The sequence below is a fragment of the Leptinotarsa decemlineata genome, unplaced genomic scaffold (assembly GCF_025532065.1).
Source record: "Leptinotarsa decemlineata unplaced genomic scaffold, Ldec_3_MD MMD2_tig00001719_RagTag_RagTag, whole genome shotgun sequence".
Taxonomy (NCBI): domain Eukaryota; kingdom Metazoa; phylum Arthropoda; class Insecta; order Coleoptera; family Chrysomelidae; genus Leptinotarsa; species Leptinotarsa decemlineata.
In genome coordinates this window covers 1,050,370-1,072,160 of record NW_027412569.1, presented here as the reverse complement: position 1 = coordinate 1,072,160, position 21,791 = coordinate 1,050,370, and the positions used below count along the sequence as shown (strand labels likewise).

General features: G+C 36.5%; 1 protein-coding gene across 2 annotated transcripts in view; it reads right to left on the bottom strand.

Moving 5' to 3' along the window:
- Positions 1–1,685: 1,685 nt before the first annotated feature.
- The window catches only part of LOC141482664 (protein furry-like), a 43,058-nt gene continuing 22,952 nt past the window's right edge, over positions 1,686–21,791 (bottom strand). For both annotated transcript variants that reach the window (XM_074176246.1, XM_074176245.1), the window contains exons 4-13: positions 21,643–21,741; positions 15,389–15,523; positions 15,112–15,331; positions 14,897–15,060; positions 14,666–14,811; positions 12,387–12,676; positions 6,357–6,473; positions 5,839–6,289; positions 4,190–4,799; positions 1,686–1,763 (exon numbers count right to left, since the gene is read on the bottom strand). In XM_074176246.1, the coding sequence (XP_074032347.1) occupies positions 6,246–6,289; positions 6,357–6,473; positions 12,387–12,676; positions 14,666–14,811; positions 14,897–15,060; positions 15,112–15,331; positions 15,389–15,523; positions 21,643–21,741 (1,215 nt within the window). In that variant the 3' untranslated portion in view covers positions 1,686–1,763; positions 4,190–4,799; positions 5,839–6,245. The remainder of the gene's footprint in view (positions 1,764–4,189; positions 4,800–5,838; positions 6,290–6,356; positions 6,474–12,386; positions 12,677–14,665; positions 14,812–14,896; positions 15,061–15,111; positions 15,332–15,388; positions 15,524–21,642; positions 21,742–21,791) is intronic.

Genomic DNA, 21,791 nt, shown 5'->3' with positions numbered 1-21,791 from the left:
TGTTTTTTACCACTTTTAATAAACTAAAACAATTGTATTAGTTTGAGAATGCAGTAACGTTAGTTTACAATTAAAAGTGGTAAAAAACATAGAAATTTTCATTTCTCTTTCACTGTTTAAAAACTTGTCTGAAAAAACAAGTTGAGAAATGTTTCAACATGGACAGGAATAATGAACATTTAGAATACACATGAAAAAAATTAAGACACAAACTTTGGCTCAGCCAATGCAGAGAAGAGACATATATCATTTGCAAATGCAAACACTGAATCACAAAAGCCAAGCTATTTATAGAAAATCGGAATTCAATTTAGAAGAATGGACAAATATATTAATGCTCTTTTAGCTTGCACAAACTCCTAAAGAAGTTCCAAAGGTTGTTTGTAAGGAAGCAGTTCAAAATATAAATAGGCCATGTATATTAGGACACTTGGTAAAACTTCAAGGAAGCTCACAATCTATTAAAAAATACACCAGATTACCTAAAAAATATTGTTGATTATGTTATCAGTTAAGATCAACATCTACCTTCAATTTGAATAGTTCCCAGACAGAACTTTCAACAATTTCGACTACACTCATGTAATCATTAGCGTGTAAGTACTTACAAGAATAGTGTAATTTATAGTGTCGATAGAATTAATTTTATCTTATGAGACATAATGAAATTCTTCCCAATTATGACTCCATTGATATTCAAAACAAAAAACTCCTCGTAAATTGTATTTCCCAAATGTGCATTAACACTGAAGAAGCTCTCCACCAGCAAACATTCGTCTTACAAAACAATAAAATACCTGACACATCCACGGTCTCTTCCAACCAGACAAAGGAAAACATCAAGGGGGCGATAAACAAGATCTTCTGGAGTTGCAGATGTTGCTGATGCACTTTGTTCTTCAGATTTGTTCAGATATCTTCGACCATTACAGGAGTTTGAGACATATCGAACGTGAACTCCATGGTTCTTCCTGAAATTATAATCAGTCATACATTACAATTTTTTTTTCGCTTTCAAAAATCTTAAATTTTCACCTGGTAGCTCTTTCCTGACAAACGCATCTTCGTTGAAAGAAGGGTGGGGTATGGGAGCTGCCAAAGTTTCCCAATGTGACAACACTGAAATGGGCGGAGCTACGAAAGAACTCGATCTGCTAACCACCAACTTCAGTATTTTCAGCGCCTCCTTCCAGTTTGGCCCTTCCACGTACTTAACAATAACTTTCAACAAATCAGCATTGACTGCTGAGCTGCAGCAGAGGCCAAATCTACGTAATGCAAAATACAGTGAACTATGTTCAGGATTGGCAGCTGAAGATTGCTGGTCCTTTTTCTAAGACTTCGATCAAAAACGACAGCATGTTCAAACTCAGATGGGAATAAATATCATGGAGATATTTCACAACGCATTTGGTCCATTGAAAACTCTCCTTGCTGAACGTTCTCCCTGCTGTACAAATTCATGACAGTTCCAAGATTCTCTAATTTTTTACCCTTTTCGATGCTCACTCTGAAAACCACAACAGATTTGATAATAAGTACAGCAAAAGTTTCATCAATAACTTATACCTGAGCAATATTTTCAGCAGCTCGAATGCAAAGCTCATTGCGTCTTCGTAATCAAGAGCATGTAAGTAGCATAGCTATGACATTCATTGGAAAAGCGATGCTTTGAAGGATCCACACACGATGAAATTCAGGAGAAGGGTGAAGTTGTGATAAAAGTGCCACGACTGGCTCATTATGTTGGGATGGGTGCAACCCTAAAAAAAAGTATATCTTATTATTGAAGTAATCAAACCGATATTACTGTAGAGAGAATGTTTTTAATGTGAAAACTAATTTAAAAAAAATTGTAGTCTTCACAACACGCAAGTGAAGTGCATGAGATTCTGTTCCTGACAATCACATCTAATAGCAAAAATCTGAATTAGAAACGACCTTCGAAAAGGACTTCATGTGAAATTTAGTATGTTGAAAATGAATCACTAGTGTGATGGATGAAAAATCTGGTCAGATTTCATTGTCTGCAATTGCGGATTACTCTGGTCGTTGAAGTGACAGCTTATGATCTTGTATCCTTCTGTTGATACTGCGTTTGGTAGTTCCGATGCAATTTGAGCCCCGCAACAGGGAATCCTGTTAACACCGGCGAATGTCAGAGGCCCTCTTTTGTTCTTGGCCAATCTGATAGTGTTGCTGATAAATAGTCGTAAGGTTATGACATGAACTTTGTTTATGAAAAGCAAATAGAATGTGCCTACCATTGGCGGCTGTATTGTAGTCGAAGTTTGAAGTATTTCTTCTTCTAGGATGTAAAGCAGGTTTGATTTATTTCGCTGTAAACCTGTTGGTCTTATATATATATATATATATATATATAAATATAGATGACAAAGTTGTTTATCAAGAAGATGTGGCTCACAAATCCAGGTGGCACTAACAAGTTTCATCGTCATAGCACGTTTTGCCCTGAATGGTAGTTTGAGTTCTTGTTGAGATACAATCACTGTAAGTAAGTAACCTAGTTTTCCGTCAGTTTTTCTGTGTTCAGTATATCCAAGAATCAGTGTTATGATCTTCGTTCGGGTTTGAAGGCCGTCGTGGTTTGGAACTGTATCCTAACGTTTCGACAGCACGAGTGGCTGGCTTCTTCATAGGTTCACGAAGACTTGTGATTTCTAGCTCGTAAGCTGTATTTATGTTGACACAGGTAGCCCGCCTTTCAAATTGGTTCGTTGTTATTACCTGTTAAATTGCGTTGCACTGCTGCCACCTTAGCGTCTTTGGCCGAAGTGTCATTACCTGTTACATTGCGTTGCACTGCTGCCATCTTAGCCTCTTTTAGTATGGAATTCCAAATCCGGTTAAGCGTTATCGCCTCCTGTTTTCTGTTGTAGTTTTCTATGTGTTTGTGGTTTTCTATGGCTTCCCGTACAAGCCGACTGTGGTATCATGATCGGGTGCAATTAGTTTCACATCTTCAAACAGTATCGTATGATCTTCTTCATTAAACGCGTGTTCCGATACTGCCACAGTTTCTCCGATGTTCATTTGATGGATCTTTTGGTGGTACCGATATAAAGTTTTCCGCAGATGCATGGTATACAGTATTCCTCCGCAGCTGATAGTGGATCTCTTCTGTCTTTCACAGATCTCAGGCTTTGCTGTATTTTCCTAGTGGCTTGAACACTGTTTTTGTGTTATGCTTCCTTAGGATTTTTCCGATTCTATCTGTAACCCTAGGAATGTACAGTAGAAACACACGTGCAACCGTTTGAGTTTACCCCTATTTTGACTTGGAGACGTCTTCAGTTTCATGGCATGTCCTTGTTGATCTCGGTTACACTGTATCCATTCGAACTTAAAGCCACTTGAAGGTGTTCCAATTCTTCTTGTAGGTGTTCCGGTTCACATATTCTACGGGCACAAGAATGGTATCTTTCCTTCGTGTTTATTTTCCATAGCAAACTAGATGCAAGAATGAATGAAGTTGATGAGGCGTAGGAACTGTTCTAACGCTTATTCCACGAGGCCCCTTTAACAAAAATGTTATCAACATAGCGAAACCAACAGGTAAATTTTGATGAAGCGATGCTGATTGCTTACTTCTCGAAAACTTCCATGTAGAAATTTGCGAACACAGGGATGAGATGACGTCCCATTCGCTCATAGAAACAGATATTCCATTGAAATATGTAGTGATGAGCTGGGATGTCCTCTGAGATAATTTGTTGGATCTGCTCCAACATCTCCTTCACTAGTACCATGGTGAATAGAAAAACGACATCGAAACTAACCAAAATTTCATTCGGCTGCAGGTCCACGGTACTTACTTTCTCGATGAAATGAGATGAATTCACGATGTGGCGTGAGTAGGCGTGAGTTGATTCATTTCGCGAATTTTCAAGAAATGATAATAGATTTTTACCTGACCTCTATACTGAGATGAAAAAGTGATTTTACTGCAACTTGCTCTATGCGACCAAGAGTGATAGGTGAATGTTATTACGTTTCTATCAACCAACAATAAAATTTTGTGTGAAGAACTCAATGTTCGACCAAAATCCATAAATTATTTGATTTCTCAGCATTTATCCAACATAGATTCATTTATTTCTTAGCTTAACTATTAGTGAGGTGTTTAAGATGAGCTAAAGAACAAAATTTAATGAAGCTGAAATGTTACCTTCAATAACAATGCGTGAACTCCTGGAAAAGAGTTCCACCTCAGTTGAAGCTGAAGTTTCTCGACCTTATCCCTGGCGTCCGGTCTATCAAGAGGAAGCCTATGCATAACACTAGCCAACAATCTCACAGCTAGCAAGAATTCGTGTTCGTAATCGGACTCCAGAAGAGAAACAGCCAACCAAAACAGTTGCGCCAATATCGTCAACTTGTCATCTTGAGTGGCGGAGTCTCCCAACATCTTCAAACTCTGTGCAGATCTCGATCTTGAGAGATTCGGAGAGAATTTGTTCAACCCGGTTCGAGGGTCGATTTCACGGTATGTCTGTTGCGGTCTTTCACTTCGCTCGACGACTGTGTACTCTTTCTTAAGCCGTAGCTTACTGAGTAACTGGTACTTCGAGCATGGCCAATTATAGACGAATAGTTGTAGAAAGGGGCACCAACTACGTTCGCTGAGTTCCTTCGGCATTGCGTTTCAGGGAGTAGCTTCCTTGTTGTTGAGATTAGAGTAGATTTGAAGAAGTCCTTCATGAAATCCAATGGCCGGAAGTCGGATTCTAGGGACTCTACTGCTGCTTCGAGAGTTAATAATAATTCTGTTACGTAGCCTGAAAAAATGTTGAAATTCAGAACTCGAATCTTTAACAATTTCATATACATTTGAGTAGGTGAAAGACTATATGTGACCCATCACTTATCATTAACAGATTTCAACCATTTTTTTACATTACACGCTTTATATTAGCTTCACCTATATGTATGTTTGTTTGTAACTCTCCTTTTCATTTCATATCGGATCTGTATTTGACACAATTATCGACATTATTGCTTGATCTATTCGCGGGCAGATGGCGCTGAACATAACCTCCTTGATATAATTCGAACTATGACCAAGCTCGCGAAACTGCTTCTCTATTTTGCTTATTGTTCCTTGAGATACGGGCGGTAAATTAGGAAATCTTTTATGAAATAGGCGAGCTACTTCCTGTTGTGTTCGGGTTTTATCTCCATAATCAATCATTTGTAAAACTGTTATTTCACGCATTTCCATTATTCTATCCATTTGTCAGACTTGAAGTTAACGAACTTTAAACTTGAATTAAAATACTGACAACTAATGTTGTAACATACAAAACAAGTTGACAAGGCGTTTTAAAGTAACGTTGCCAAGGAAATCATTTACAATTTTTTAAAGGATACCATCTTAAAAAAACATTGCTATGGTTTTCGCTTGGTTTCCTATTATCAATACCTCAACATGAAATAAGTTTCGAGTATATCGCAATAAGTTTTGAGTGTATTTTATCGAATTTCGGTAACCACATGATTTTATTTTATTTTATCTTGATTGTTGCAATAAACTTGATGGCAATAACATTTAGAATAGAGAATAAAGAGACCTTTCAAATGATACATCACAAGCCTATTTAAAAAAAATTGGGGTTGTACCTGTCATTCGCCGGGGGTTGAAGGTAGGGGTAGCATTTTTCCGTTGAAATATTTCGAATTATAATTTGAATTTGACGTGGTTCGGGATTTTGTTAAAATATGTACCGTAACCGAAATTATGAATTTATTTCATTTGGCTTGTACACACTGTATAAAAAGAAAATCAGATTAATTAGAATATAGGTATCTATTCCTCACCTTGCATATCCTCTCCCTGTTCAGCGACTGTTTCGACTAGTCGACTCAGAATATCTGACAGCATTCTTGACGTGATAGGAACCCTCAGAGATCTATAAATCTGCAACGACCTGCCTGCATAATGTCTAGACGAGCAATCAGACCCAACTGCAAAGCGGTTTGGGCCCACCGTTCATTGATGTGGGCGTTAGGTAGAGATTCTCTGAAAACTTTCAAAATGTATTGCATGAACATGTCAATTTGTTCGAAACTTCGAATCGTCCACACTTTTGCTGTGATGTCTTCGTAGTTCCATAACGGCGCGTTTTGGCGTGTCGCAAGAAATTGTATCAACGATTTCACAATTACCGAAACAGTCAGTTCTATTTTAGTTGCCGGTACGGGTTCTATGTTGTCTGGAATGACGACTACTTGTGGTATCGCAGCATCTCTTTTTCTTCTGAAATAATTTCTGATGAGAAAATTTGGCAATATCTGACACACAGCGCGCTGAATTTCCGAACTCTTGGTACACTCACCTGGTTCCTCGGATTTAGGTGCTTGGACTGATGGTACATTTACTTTTGCACTATTGTCAGCTGCTCCACTGGGTGCAATTTGATTTTGTAAAAATTCGTTGATCGCTGGATCTGACTCTGAAATAATAAGTTTAATAAAACCTTTTATGTTACACCGCAAGTTCCTGAAGGGGGACAGTGTACGTAACTTTTATTTACTTTGTTAAGGTTTAACACAACGTACTATAAGGTGACGAAGAGCCAGTCAAAAATCATGGAGAGACTTTTGGCAAAAAGAACAAATTCAATAAACATAAGGTTTATTAGTATCGAAAAATTGAAAATGTTGCCATCAGATTAACCAGAGACCTGTTTTTATATTTCCTAGAAACCCGTAGACGTATCAATGCTTTGCTTAGTTTCCGGGTTTTGCCGTGTCTTCTTCGGTTATAATCTCCAAACGTTTCAACTACAACTGTGGCAGTCACCTTCAGTGACGTGTCGAAGTACTCTTCTTGACGTGTCAAGCTGACACTACAAGAAGATGACTGCCGCAGTTGCAGTTGAAACATTTGGAGATTATACCAAAAGAAGACAACGGAAAAACTCGGAAACCAACCAAAACATTGATACAGCTGTGAAAGCCTACATTCTTATATTAGATGTGACAATGATCTGATATAATTATGGAATGGATTGATTCAGTCACAACTACTTACTCTATTGGCCTCAACACATTTTTAGAAGAGGGCATTTCGGGCCTTTCAGTACAGAATTGCATATCACTAACTATGCTCAAAATAGTTACGAGGATGCAGAGCGGATTAACCTTAAGGCAGAGTAGGCAACTGCCTAGGGGCCCAGGATCGACAGGGGCCCACTGCAGCCCGCAAAAAAAATTTTATGGATCGAAAATGATAATCAACAATACTATTCTTTTTTTTTCAACACATGTAACACTTTATACATACAGAACCATCTAGTATCTAATATTAGAACTAATATAATCCTTCGGAACGCAACTGGACTTCATTCACGTTGGGGGAATCCCCGATTCGTTGAGTGCGTTCTGTAAGCTTCTGTAGCATGATAATTCCAAATTTTCGAAATACGTTAATTACAATATGTGAGTTTTGTGATTGTAAGGTAAATTTAAAAAGTTTTAGAGTGCTCCGTGTTTGAAGACTTACGATTTTCACATACACCAAAAGTATTTAAAAAATTCGGAACGCAGTGAATAGGCGAACTGTTAATGTCATTTTACGTTGAGGAAATCCCCGATTCATAGGATGCTATCAGGAGCGTTTAACGACAGTGAATTGAAAAACACTTTATGCTTTGTGTTTATTCTGAATAGGAGTAGAGTATTAGTTTTTTTTATGAATACTGTCTTGAATAAATCTTAATTATAAAACAGAATTAAATAAGGTAAGTTCAATAATTATTTGTGACATTATAATTTGACCAATAATAGGTACGAAGATCTTTATTTTTTTGAAAATTTAACCATTTCTTTGTCGTAGTTTTTCATTTACACCTTTCTTTCAAGGAACAAAATGTCCGATTAGCCCGTGAAAAAAAAAGCATTTGAGCGGTGCAGAAAAACGTAAAAAGCGGCTATACCAACAAAATAAGCGTGATGAGGTATTAAAGAAGACACAAAACCTTTTCTAACTTGGATTTGTTCGTCAACCACTCGAAAATCAACCTTTTCCGAGTACGTCTGCTGCTGATCAAACCGGGAGTTCGGAGGCCGACTCAGGAGATATTCTTAGCGAGTGTTCTGAACAGGCTAACCAGTATCAAGAAACAAGCTACGTTAGCAGGTGCCAAGGCAAGTGAGGCTGAGAACGACCACAACAAAACGAAGCCTATCAAGTTGTAGAATACCAGAAAGACATTGGCTTGTGGCAAAATATTACCAAAGAAATACAAGATTATTGGTGTATCAGAGATTTTAACGAATGTCAACACTTTGACTGTGATTTTTCTGCTTCAAGCCGTCAATACGAAGATAGCAAAAGATTTTTTTCTCAGTCAATGTTTTCTCTCAAACATATAAGTGGTGATAAAATGAAACGAGAGTGGCTCATATATTCTTCATCGACTGGAAAAGTATACTGTTTACCATGTGTTCTCTTTGGTGGCGTCGAAAACCAATCACAGTTTCAAACAGGATTTTCTGATTGGAAAAACGCATCTCATAGAATTCAATCCCATGAGAATACAGGAACGCACCGAGAATGTGTACAGACCCTGATTAGTAGACGGCGTTGTCAAGGCCGAACTGACACTTCTATGGAAATTGCATACAACAAAGAAAAAGAATATTGGTTCGTGGAAATGACGAAATTCTAGGTTCGGACGATCAAATCAAAGAGGCTCGTAAAAAATTTTTTGAGCATTATTCCGAGGACATTGAGCATGAATTCATAAACGAGATAGGGCAGTTCAAGTACTTCGTCTTACAATTGGAGGATGCCGGGAAAGATAACATTGTAGCTGCTGAAGAATCCTATAAATTGATCCTTAATAATATGGTTCAATCAACTTTCCCAAATGTTATGATAGCATTGCAAATTTATAGAAGTTTGATGATAACAAACGCGACAGGAGAACGAAATTTTTCAAAATTGAAATTATTAAAAAATTCTCTTCGAGCAACAATGTCTCAACATCGCTTAAATTCATTATCGATAATGGCAATTGAAAATGATGTATTGGAAAAGGTCCACATTGAAGAAGTCGTAAAAGATTTTATATCTGAAAAAGTTAGAAAAGTCCATATTTAAATCAACAGAAGGTACTGAAATTACTTCACTTTTTCTTTTGTTTATTGCGTTTGGTTAAATATATATTTTAAATTAAAAATAACTGAGTCGCGTTTAATTTTTCATGTATACATAGAAAACACCTAAACTTTGGGCGGAATCAAACGTAGGCGTACTCTACGCGTGGGCTGCGCGGGTGACTGTACTAACACGCAGCCAACCCGCGTTGAGCACGCATAGACCCTGCGTATGTCTGAACTCGCCCTTAGGACGTCATCCATGCCTATATCGGGAATTGTATTCAGGAACGTGGGTAGAAAGCAAAAAAAACATCACATGATTTAGTCAGTCAGAGTAGGTAAAGAAAAGGGACCCGAAAATTGTATTGCCTACAGGCCCATACAGGGTTAATCCGGCTCTGCGAGGATGCAAAGTGTCTACAACAAATTAAGTGCTGGTTTGAATATTTTTGTGTCACTGATTGGGAATTATAACCGTACTCTCTTACTCTTGGCTATCTTAGTATAGTATTTATTGTATATGTATGTTCTACCCAATGTTGTAACTTATCAACATGATTTTCACTGTTTTGTTTTGCTACTTGGCAGCAGACCGACTTATCCGTTTTTTTCCAAGCCTCTGGAAAACACTGCAGCCATATGAGCTCATTGCTCTTTCCTTCCATCTTTTCACGACATCCATTGCAAAGTATCAATCTCAAATTTCTCGTTAGATTGGAAAAACCCCGACGAATGAGTGCTATAAATTGTTGTAAGAGGCCTATGGAGACAATTCCATATCTCGTGCGCGTGTTTTTGAGTGGTGTAAGCGCTTCAGTGAGGGCCGAGACAGCACTGAAGATGACCAGCGCCCAGGTCGTTCTATCACTGTTTCAACTCCGGAAACAGTGACCAACATCAACCAAATTGTAGGTGCAGATCGTCGAATGAGCATCCGGATGATTGCCAAGGCTGTAAACGCCGATTAAGAAACGGTTAGTGAAATTTTACACTCGGAATTACACACAACAAAAGTCCGTGAGAAGTTTGTACCAAAAAAACCTTACTCCCGACCAAAAGCTCTTGCGTCAACAGATCTGCTTAGATTTCCTTGAAAGGTCAGAAGAAGATCCCGGACTGATGAAAAACAGTATTACTTGTGACGAAACGTGGAATTTTCAATACGATGTTGAAACAAAGCGGCAATCGATACATTGGAGACGCCTGAATCGCCCAGAATCACAAAAGCAAGGATGTCCAAATCAAAATTCAAGGCATTGTTGATCAAAATTCAAGGCATTATGACGTTAATGGTATCGTGATGACTGAATGGGTTCCAGAGGGTCAGACTGTCAACCAGACTTATTATTTGTCAGTTTACGAGTTCGTAAGAAACGGCCCGAGTTATGGAAGAACAACTCGTGGATTTACACCAGGTCAACGTATCTGCCCACAACGCGCTATCTGTGAAGCGATATTTGACCGATAAACGCACTCCAGTGCTCGAACACGCGCCGTACTCACCAGATTTGGCACCGTGCGACTTTTTTTGCTCCCGAAGATAAAATCTGCTTTGAAGGGGACTCGATTTGAGTCGACGGAAGCGGTAAAGCAAAAAACGGTAGAGCTCCTAAAAGCCCTCACCAAAGAGAAGACTTCCAGCACTGCTTCAATCAATGAAAAAAGCGTATGGAAAGGTGTGTAGCGAGGAGAGGGGAGTATATTGAAGGGGAGCATTCGAATGTAGAATAATTTTTACAATAAAACCCTTTTTCGTAACCAGTCTCGTTATTCAATAGCCGGACCTCGTAAAATGTCTGTTCAAATGTCCGTTAAAAGGACAATGTCTAGTGAGTAACCCTGTCAATCATTCTGAGATGTACCCTGCTATGTTGAAGCAATATTTCAGTACTTTTTTCAGATGGTCTCTGTTGAACAATTTTTCTGTGGAAGTACTCACGTTTATTTTCACAATAATCTTTGTTTTTGCATGACCCATTTTCTTATCTGGTCCCGAACTATTGATTTGGTATCTCTACAGCTCTGATTTAGGGCCAATATATTGAGCTGATGATCCATGTGCAGTTTTTTCTTTGTTTGTGGTTCTTGAATATCCTGTCATTCAGTAAAGAGTTGGCTTATTCCTGTTTACCTGTTTATTACATTCTTCATGACATATTCAAGATTTGATGAAGTAGACGAAGGCCGTTTTTGCCTGATCCTGATTGACGAAGGTTATCGTAGTGCATGAAAGATGGTAGTCGGTTGGCGTAAGATCTGGGAAGTATGGTGGGTGAAGCAGAACTTCGATACTCAATTCGTTCAATTTTCGGGCGGTGATTTGTGAAACATGTGGACGTGAGTTGTCGTAGAGCAGAATCGAACCTCTTCTGTTGCCGCCAACGCAATTTTCAGTAAATTTTATCGATTTCCTCACGATTTGAGAGCTTCGTGACCTTTCCAATAAGTTTTGAACCATCAAAAACCGCATGGGAGCTGACGCCCAGTTATTTCGCCATCCCACACGCCGTTTGTGATGGGTCAGTCTCCACCACGATCCTCAAGTCCTCGTCTTGGATTACTCTAAGTCGACTAATTCGGGGCTTATCTTTGATGCTAAAATCTCGGAAATTAAATTTCGCAAACCAGCGACGAACACGGCATTAACACTAGTATTGCCAAATGTCTGGTTGATTTTTCAGGCTGTTTAGGCAGCGTTTTGTTTCAATTTTAATTCGTAGAGAAAAATTGTTCGAAAATGACTTATTGACATGAAGGAGAGTGAAAGGAGACAACAAAATTAAAATTTGGAAAAAAATGACCCGCAAAAATGTATAAAATGTAAAATTCTCAATACATTTTCACTATATACACTTCCGCTTGAAATATGGACATGCATTGACTGAGATGGTTACTGTCACGAAAATTTCTGCCCATACAGTATATTCCAGCTTGTGTCCCATGTTCAGTTTTCCACCAGTCGATATACCAAGTGTTTCTGCCATGTATGTTTTAGGGATTGTCCATCGTCCACTTTTCAGAATTTCAGAATTTAACCATGAAGTCTGAGTCGATAAAAACAAATTTTGAAAAATCTTCCGAATGTCAAGTCACAAATAAAAAAAATGCGTACTTTAGTGAGGGTTTGGAGCCATATGAGACAAGAATGTGACATTACTTCTACTTCAGCTAATCCCTTTCCAAAAATGTTGTAGGTCGCGCGTCTCTTACAAAATATTTCACAGGAATTCAAAAGATTATTTATCTTGTTCTGTACAAACCTGTGAATGCATGTTCCACGACAGTTGATAGCGTAGGCGTTGTCAAATCCAACTCCAACTGTTTTGTCTTGCTGTTTAGTAAAATATGAGCCACTGTCAAATGATCATTATGATGTGCGAGCACAATCAGTAAATTGAGCAGTAACTGTTTACAGTGTTGGTATACTAGAGGTCGATTGTGATCTAGTCCCAAAAACGAGATATGCAACATCAACGGAACATGTATCGTCCAGTCCAATTCGATTCCATCAACGACAATGTCACACAACAACATCACTCCAACATTACACCTGAAAGAGAATTTTAATTTGTAAATTGAATTCTCAAAATAAATATTAGTATTGTGAAACACTGTCTAGTGCCTTTTCCTCAAATGAAATATATAGTTTTTTCAATTACACACATTGGACTTTTTTTAGAGAAATATTTGTGACATAAAATTTTGGACAATTCAAGATGTAGAATAACTCTCAACGAATGAATAATAAATCAACTTTTGGTATCAAGGTTTTGATATGTACCTCACTTCATCTAATATAAAAAAGCTCGTTAGATTCATTATTTGTTGATATAATTGAAAATGAAAAGATTACCTTTCAAAAAAAGTATAAAAATCTTCTAGTTGAGTTTGACTACCATAATTATATATTGACTGTTGATACATCGCTTTATTCGGCAGAAAATAGAGAAGAAATAAGACCTACTTGCACAAAGCAAAAGCCATTTTGATTAATTGACATGGTGAATATATTTTGAGTAACTACACCGTTAGATTAAAAATAGGATTCCCAATAGTGTAATTTGATATTGATTAAAATAGTAGATTTGAGCTACTTTTAAAACAATATAATTTTGAATCTAAAATTTCATGAAGAGTTTTTCATATTTTGGGATTTGTACCTATATACCAAATATACAATGATATTTTTGAAGTTTCATGTTTTCAAGAATATCAGAAATTAGAAACATGAAATTTAACTATAAAAATGGTTTTGTATGAAGTAATTGCCGCTCAAAAATGATTCAAAGAACAGTCTGCAATAGTTTAGTTTAATTTCGGTTTGGCCATTACCATAGAGTTCATCGTCCAGATACGACATCTATCGGAAATATTAGAATTAAGTGGAACAGAAAAACAAAGCAAAGTCCTGTTAGTTGCCTTCACAAATTGTTGTGGTTTTCTGTGCTTCCTGTTGGCAAAAGTAATTCATTTTACGTAATCATCAGTTTCTCATGTATATAATAATCGTAATAAAAAACATTACTCCCACAATTTCTCAACTGAACAACTCAAAACACAACAAATCCCGAAACAATAAACATAACCTATATTTCACATTCAATTGTTCAGGTCAGCTGTTTATCGTTTGATTAGCACTGTCACAGTAAGCAATTTTTTCCTATTGTATCAGTCTTCTATTGTGCTTTCAATAGCTATAAAAATATTTGCTTGAAAAAGTATAATATAGAAAAAGAAATAGTTCGAAAGAGAAAAAAATTGTAGAACAGGAAAAATCGGTATTTGCAAGAAATAATGAATTCATATCCTTATAACGCCAAGTTGGTTGGCGAAATCCCGTCAAGAAGAGTGTTGCACTTCTGACGTGTGTAAGAAGTGTTTCAATTGAATTATCACAAACCATCATTCAACCACTAGACCCCTTTGGAAAATAAACTAAAATTGTGTTCGGAACAAGTGATTATCAATATTCATTGCTCTCAATATCTGTTACCTTTAACATTTTTACTTATTTTACTACAAGAAAAAGAACTCTTCGTTACATTTTTGTAACCCCCTTCTTCAATGTATCGTTTTAAATCATCTCCTGAAAAAAAATTACGCCGGCCAACGCTCGTCTTCTCCGATCGACTGCGACTTGGTCAAGGTCGTGCTCAGCCTCACTTGTATCTCTCTCAAAAATTCTGGAACGCCGTGTCTGCTCGAGAAATGTTCCAACGGCATCCAAAGATTTCCATCGACTTATATAAGCATTACCACGACGTAGGAGAGGTTAGTCTAGTTCGGAAAGTGCCGTGCGAATTGAGCTGATGAGGCGATAGAGATTTGAGCATTGTTCTTGAGTTTAGTTGGAGATTTTGTGTTGCACTGATAGTTTAGTAGTGTCATAGTAGAATAAAGTTGAGTTTAATTGTACAGTGTGATCAATTATTGTCGAACATACGGGGAAAACGTAACAATATATACAGCCTTCTAGAAAGACTTATCGTAGAGTATACCATAGAAGAACGATATAAGTATATTGTTGTTTTAATCTTACCTATGAAATCCTGATATTGGCTGAGAACTGTCAGGTAAATATTCTGTCAATGGGGCAAAGTATCCCCCAAATTCAGGCATTGGCAGTGGATGGGGCTGAGGTATATCCAATTTGTCACGAAGAATCACATCTTCTTCAATTGCCACCTACAGTACAAAATTTATGATGAGACGTAGTAATAACTAACCTTCAGATATTCAAACATATCTCATCAAGTGTTCAGTGTGTTACCTCTTCTAAAGAACTAGTCATCTCATCCTGATTTCTTGTTTTTTCGGGCCTTGACATTGCAAATTCAGAAAACACATTGGAAGCTGATTCCGATTTGACTATTGAGGATTTACAGGGATCCTCGCCACTATGTCTTTTAGTATGTATGGTGCCTTTTTCTATATCTGAAATTTATCATCAGCATTAAAGTTTTCCAGTTCATAACAGACGCTTACTCAAGTCATTTCTACTATTAGAATCTGCTTGCCCTGATACACCATTGGTTCCATCCGAATGGCTGGAAGTCTTCCTCATCACTGTCAAACGATAAAATGGCGGAGTTTCCGTTCTTTCTATGAGACAGTTCAAGGTTTCAACTGTCTGTAACTCAACCATCATTTCGTCCAACAGTCTAACCGACTGAACTCGGGCCAAGTAAAGAACAACTCTTTTGGCCTGAAAGCATATTTCTGTTAGTTAACGTCGATGTATTGATGGAATTTTTTGACTTACGTAAGGCAAAAGTTCGCAAGGTGCCATTCCAGATACTATTATGAGATACCTTATGATAACTTTCATATTATTTGGCCAGGTGGTACACAGGGTAGACCATATTTCTTCGATTTCTTTCGGATGATTGTCCCCAAACTATAAAAAGAGACAAAAAATACTTGTCTGAGTGAATGAAACAATACCAAACATGGTGAGTTATATAATGCTCGAGGAGCACCAACAGTTTTTGGCCATAGCAACACAGACGTTTATCAAAAATGTCTTGCCGCAGGGGTAACCTAGCGCAAAGTGTAATGGAATTTTTTTTCATGACCAGAGATCATTATGTCACTCATCCAGAATATATTTGATAGGGAATAAAGAAAGTCAGGTAGGTATTTATTTTTTATGCACAAAAGTACAATAGGTTTCAGTTACATTTTTAAGATGTTTCTGGAATTTTTCGACTATTTATTTTCTTATTATTGGCGACTAGCCCGGAGTACGATGTACTATATTTTTTACTAAATATCCGTGTCTAATAAAAAAATAAAAAATAAATAAAAAAAAAAAAATAAAAAAATTCAATCCAGTAAAAAAAATAAATACATTATATTCATACATTGTGTTGTTCAATTTTTGCCAACTCAATTGTTTGTATTTCGTAGATCACTTTAGATATTATTGCTATACAGTGCAAAACAAAATTTCTTCTTTTAAATAATTGCCGCTATTAAAAATGAGTTTCCCCAAAAACACGAAGTACGATGGTACACTTCAATATCCCACATATCCACAAATGTGATGTGTTTTGTTTAACGATTCATTTTTCGGAAAACAACTTACAAACAACACTATAATTACACAACACAACAAAAAAATATTTTTTGAATGTTTCCTACACTAAATTAGTCAATTTCTACTAATTTTGGGGTGATAAAAACGAAAATAACAATGAAAAATTTTTATTAGCTCTGGTTTTTGAGATACACAGTACTTAATCTTAAAGAGTAGTTATACTATACGTGAAAAGTGAAAGTACATAAAACAATATTGTTATGTTTCTTTTAGAATATTTTAAGTACAAAATTAATAAAAAAAACATTATTCTTAGTGTTTTGACAAATGAAAGAAGTTTGTACCACCAAATTTCAATTAAGTCCATCCGATTCATTGTAAGATCGCTGTCGTTTAGCTTGTCTTTTATAAAACACTTCTGGAGCATCCCTACACACAGACCAGCAGTAGTCTGCAAGCATTGCTTCATTCCAACAGCCCTGATATCTCTGTTCCATTAAGGCAATGTCTTGATGGAATCTTTCTCCATGTTCGTCACTCCATGTTCGTCACTCAAAAAATTAAGATGAGAGTGAAGAAAATGAATTTTTAAGGACATGTTGCATCCAAGTTGGTGGTAAGCTTGAAGAAGCTCTTTAACCAATGCTGTGAAGTTATCATCTCTTTTGTTACCTAAAAACCCATGTACAACCCCCTTAAAGGCTTCCCAGGCTCTTTTTTCATTTCCTGTTAAAATCATGTCAAAAGCAGGATCATTTACGATTTCACGGATTTGAGGCCCAATAAAGATGCCTTCCTTGACTTTAGCATCACTCAACCTGGGAAACTTTGCTCTCAAGTACTTAAAAGCTTGTCCTTCCTGGTCCATGGCCTTCACAAAGTTTTTCATTAGTCCCAACTTAATATGTAATGGGGGAAGGAGAACATCCTTAGGATCTACAAGAGGCTCGTAAACTACATTTTTCTCATTAGGGTTTAGGTCTCGTGTAGGCCAGTTCATTTTTTTTATAGTGAGATTTTCTATCCCGACTGTCCCACAGACACAAAAAACAACAGTACTTGGTGAACCCTAATTGCATTCCTAGGAGTATAGCAATGACTTTCAGATCACCACAGATGTGCCACTTGTGTTGTTCATATTTGATTGATTGGAGAAGTGTTTTCATATTTATATACGTTTCCTTCATGTGAACTGCATGACCTATAGGAATAGAGGGTAGCTGATTTCCATTATGCAGAAGTACAGTTTTTAAGCTTAGTTTTAAAGAGTCTATAAACAGTCTCCATTCAGATGGAGTGTGATCCAAATTCAAGCAGTCCATCAAACCATTAACATCAGAACAAACTACGAGGTTTTTTTTTTTTCTCAAAAAAAGGAAGCAAATCTTTTTGACGCTGTCTGTACTGAGATATTTTCACATTATGTTTTAGAAAATTCCACTGTTGTAGTCTTGACCCTAACAGCTCAGCCTTTTCCTTAGACAAGCGAAGATCTCTTATAAGGTCACTCAACTCTGCTTGACTAATTCTGTGCGGATCACTAGACCTATCGCTTACCTCAAAATCAGGGTCATAGGATGTAGAAGGATGGGTTGCTCCTTCTAAACAGTCTTCATCACCTTCCTCTAAAATTTCATAGTTTTGGGTGGAGAAGGGACTGGCAAATTGTCTGAGTGTGGTACAGGCCGAAGAGCAGATGGGAGATTGGGGTATTTAACCGTTCCTCTTTTCTTCATAGATAAACCTTGCTTAATGGGAGGAGTTAAGCAGAAATAACAGTCGTCTGTATGATTGGTAGGCTCCCACCAAACCATAGGTACTGCAAAAGCCATTGCCCGGTTTTTATTTTTCAGCCACTCTCGCAATATGACGGAACAAGAATTACAACATATATGAGGAGCCCATGATTTATCTTGGTCCCCAACTTTCACACCAAAATAATGTTCATAGGCTGTCTTAACGATAGGTGTCATTTTACGTTTCTGAGCCTTAAATGTTATTTCACCACATGTATAGCAAAAGCTATCGACAGAATTCACACACTTTCGAGGCATTTCAGATCAACACTTAAATTAATTTAAAAATCAACTTCACACGATAATTTCAATAGCAACCACGTGCGTACAATTGACAAACTCACATAGGTTATGTTTACTACTTAAGAACAGCTGATGAGAGGGGTGTTATGTAAACAAACATGTGTACCAACTGTTGGTGATGAAATATTTCATTTATTGAAAACTCAATATACATATTTAATATAATGATACTATATCTTGAAAACAAGAGCTAATATATAATTTTTATGGTCACTTTCGGTTTTAACACGTGGAAATACATTAAAATCATCTAATTTCAACCCCGAAACAAAAACTTTGTTGTGTTGTGTTATCTTTGACGTTTTTGGCTGACAATGTCAAACTATTATTTCATAGCCTACTATTTTATAGACCTATTTGGTGGAACATAAAAAATATGAAGCTCAAACTACTTGGCTATTAAAAAATGTTGTCCATTTTATTTTCATGTATTTTTGTAGCGTCATACCTCAATAAATACTTTTTTCAAGGACAAAACACAAGCATTACAGGAAAATCCTTAAGGCACTCTCAGAGCGGTGCCTGTGGGAAAGTAACGATTCACATTGACAGTAGCCTGCACCTGTCAACAGAAGAAGTCCGATTCTGCTCACAAATTACCGTCCGAATCGTAAACAAATTGAGCGTCGAAATTTTGCCTCACCCACCTTACTTCCCAGACCTCTAGCCAACCGACTACAATCTTTTCAAGCACTTCGATAACTTTCTCACTGGTAGAACTTTCCCCAATTCTGGACCTTCGTCGACTACATCGAATCCCGAGCACGAAATTATTGTGCTGACGCGAATAATCGACTTGTGTCACGTTGGAAAAAATGCACTGGTTCAAATGGCGCTTATTTCGATTGAATTGAATAAGTATTGAATGAGATATTGCAGTTTAAAGAAGACTCTTCGAAACGGACAAAACTTTTCATACAATCTACTGACAAAAAATAATTAAAACAATTCTAATTATAGGAGTTCAAACCTGTCACAACATAAACATATTCTGTGTTGACGGATACACAGGGCTATTCAAATTCGTTTCTGTACATGGGGATCTCGTAAACGATAAGAGATAGAGTGTGTTGAATTGTGGCAAAGTTGTGTATTTTAGAGACCTATTCAATGATGTAAAGAAATCGAATATAGCCCTTTTGGTTCTGGAGATATACAGGAAAAATAAAAAAACCTAAATTATTTTTTTGCCTATATCTTCTTTATTCGCAGATATACTGAAAATCTGTCCACATTTTGCTATTGGCACTTGATGTGCCAATAGGTACCTAAAAATTAAAAAAAAAACACTCGAAAAACTCTATGATACATAGGGAGACGTGAAAGTTGCTATTGTGTTTTTATTCAACTCAGTCAACCAATTTCCAGGGCCGTAATTTAAAAGGAAATAATTCACACAATTATAATCGAATATTACCGAGAAATCCCGAAATATAAAATTTAATTTAATTTATCAGTATGAAGTGAACGTCTACGATCCAAAAACTACAACAAAAAATACAGGTCCGTATTTAAAAATTACGGCTCTGCCGAACTCTAAAAACCTGATTCGGTATCCAGCGGGGCAGGCACAAAGTTTGCGCTCTGCTGTTTCAACATTTTCCAAACAGAGGCGACACACACTGTCTTGCGACAGTCCGAGTCTCTACATACAATGATTCAAATGACAGTGACCTGTAAGAAGGCCTGTTAGGTATGCCTATAATGCATAGCTTGAAGGCGATGTCATTTGATGATCACCCCAAATATTTTCGTCAATTAAAGAGAATACCATATGCAAAATATATCAGATCTTACTCAATACGAATTACATCCAAGGCCACAGCTGCACCAATTTTTCGCAGACAATTATTCTACCCACATCATAATCAGCGTGTACACACTTTTCTACCACAAGGCCATCAACAAAGAAGAATATTTTGCGTAGAAATGCTTTTGCGAATCAAAACTGATACACTTTTTTTATTTCCATTGTTTGTACAGATGAATGAGTTCAAGTAAATAAGTTAATTATTGTCTGGTATAATAACTACCTAGACTCCTAGAGGATTAGACGAGCAACAGTGTTCACCATTTTTACATAACGATCCACCTGCCTTGCTAGAAGAAGTAACTGTAAACGTGCGCAGAAGTATATGGATTGCCAAGTACGGCAATTTTTTACAAATACCTATCAAAGAAAATGGATGAAAAGGAGTGGAAGAATATCCTGGCCAGCACGGTCCTCGGTCTGAACCTTCTCGATTTTTTTCTTTGGGGCTACATAAACGATATAAATTCATCATGTGGTACAAGAAATACAAAATAATCTGTCAGCATTTAGAAATCTCCAAATGATTTTTTTTCGACGCTGGAGGCTAGGCATCCAAACTTGAATAAGACATTTCGTGCATTTATTGTAAATATTTTTCTTGAATTGTATTTTTCTTCTCAAAGTTCTCATTAAAAGTATGATTATCTATTTCTTAGACCAACATTCTTTATTGTTATAGCCTAATTGAATATTCCAGATTATAAATGAATATATTATCAACCAAAAATAAAAATTAAATAAAAAAATTCAAAAAGCAAGATGTTTTGCATAAAAAAAAACTCATTTCAATCAGCAAAAAATATCTTTCACTGTATTATTTCGGAATTTTCAACATCCTGCAAATGAAAGACCAAAAATCCCGCTGCCTACATCCAAAAAATCATTCAAGAAGTCCTTGGGTTTTTCCTTACTTTGAGAGGCTACAAAATTTGTTGAAATTCAATATGTTGTGAACTTTTTTTACCAAAGCATCCTTGGAAATTTTTTCTTATGAATATTTTATGAAAACATTTTCGTGACCTCGAAATAATTCAAGCACAGGTGAAAATTATTTCTTGGTATTTCTTTCAATCTGTTAAACAGAATACAAAGAAATCAAACTTGAATTTTAATCAAATTGGACATATTCATAATCATGCCACAAGACAAACCAAACTACTGTCAAAGACAAACCAAATTACTGTCAAAAATTGAAATACAAAAAAATTTTGAAAAAAGTAGATATTTCATGATATGATCATTATACATAATTCAATTCCAGAGAAAATAATGGAGCACTATGCCATCACAAAATTCAAGTATCATATAGGTTAGGTATGTATATTACTGGAGTTTTTTTTCCCAACACCAAAGCGTTATTTCAACACCTCGACACATGTTTCGATCACCAAATGATCATCTTCAAGAGGAAGAAGTGTTCATTGTAAAATATCTTATTTATGTTATTTTATAATACTTCGCATTTAGTGATAGTCCCCTATAATAAGCATTTATTTTCTTGGCAGAATGAATTAATTGATTTGAAATTGAATTGAATTAAAGTAAAATGATCTTGTACTACTCACCTTTGCAGTGATATAGAAAATATTATTCAGAACCATTTCAGTGGCTTCCACCGATCCCCAACCTTCTTTTCGTTCTGCCCCAACTTCACTGGCATAAAACTGAAAGAATCAAAATCATTTCAATAGAAAAGTTCGTTTTGGATATTTCC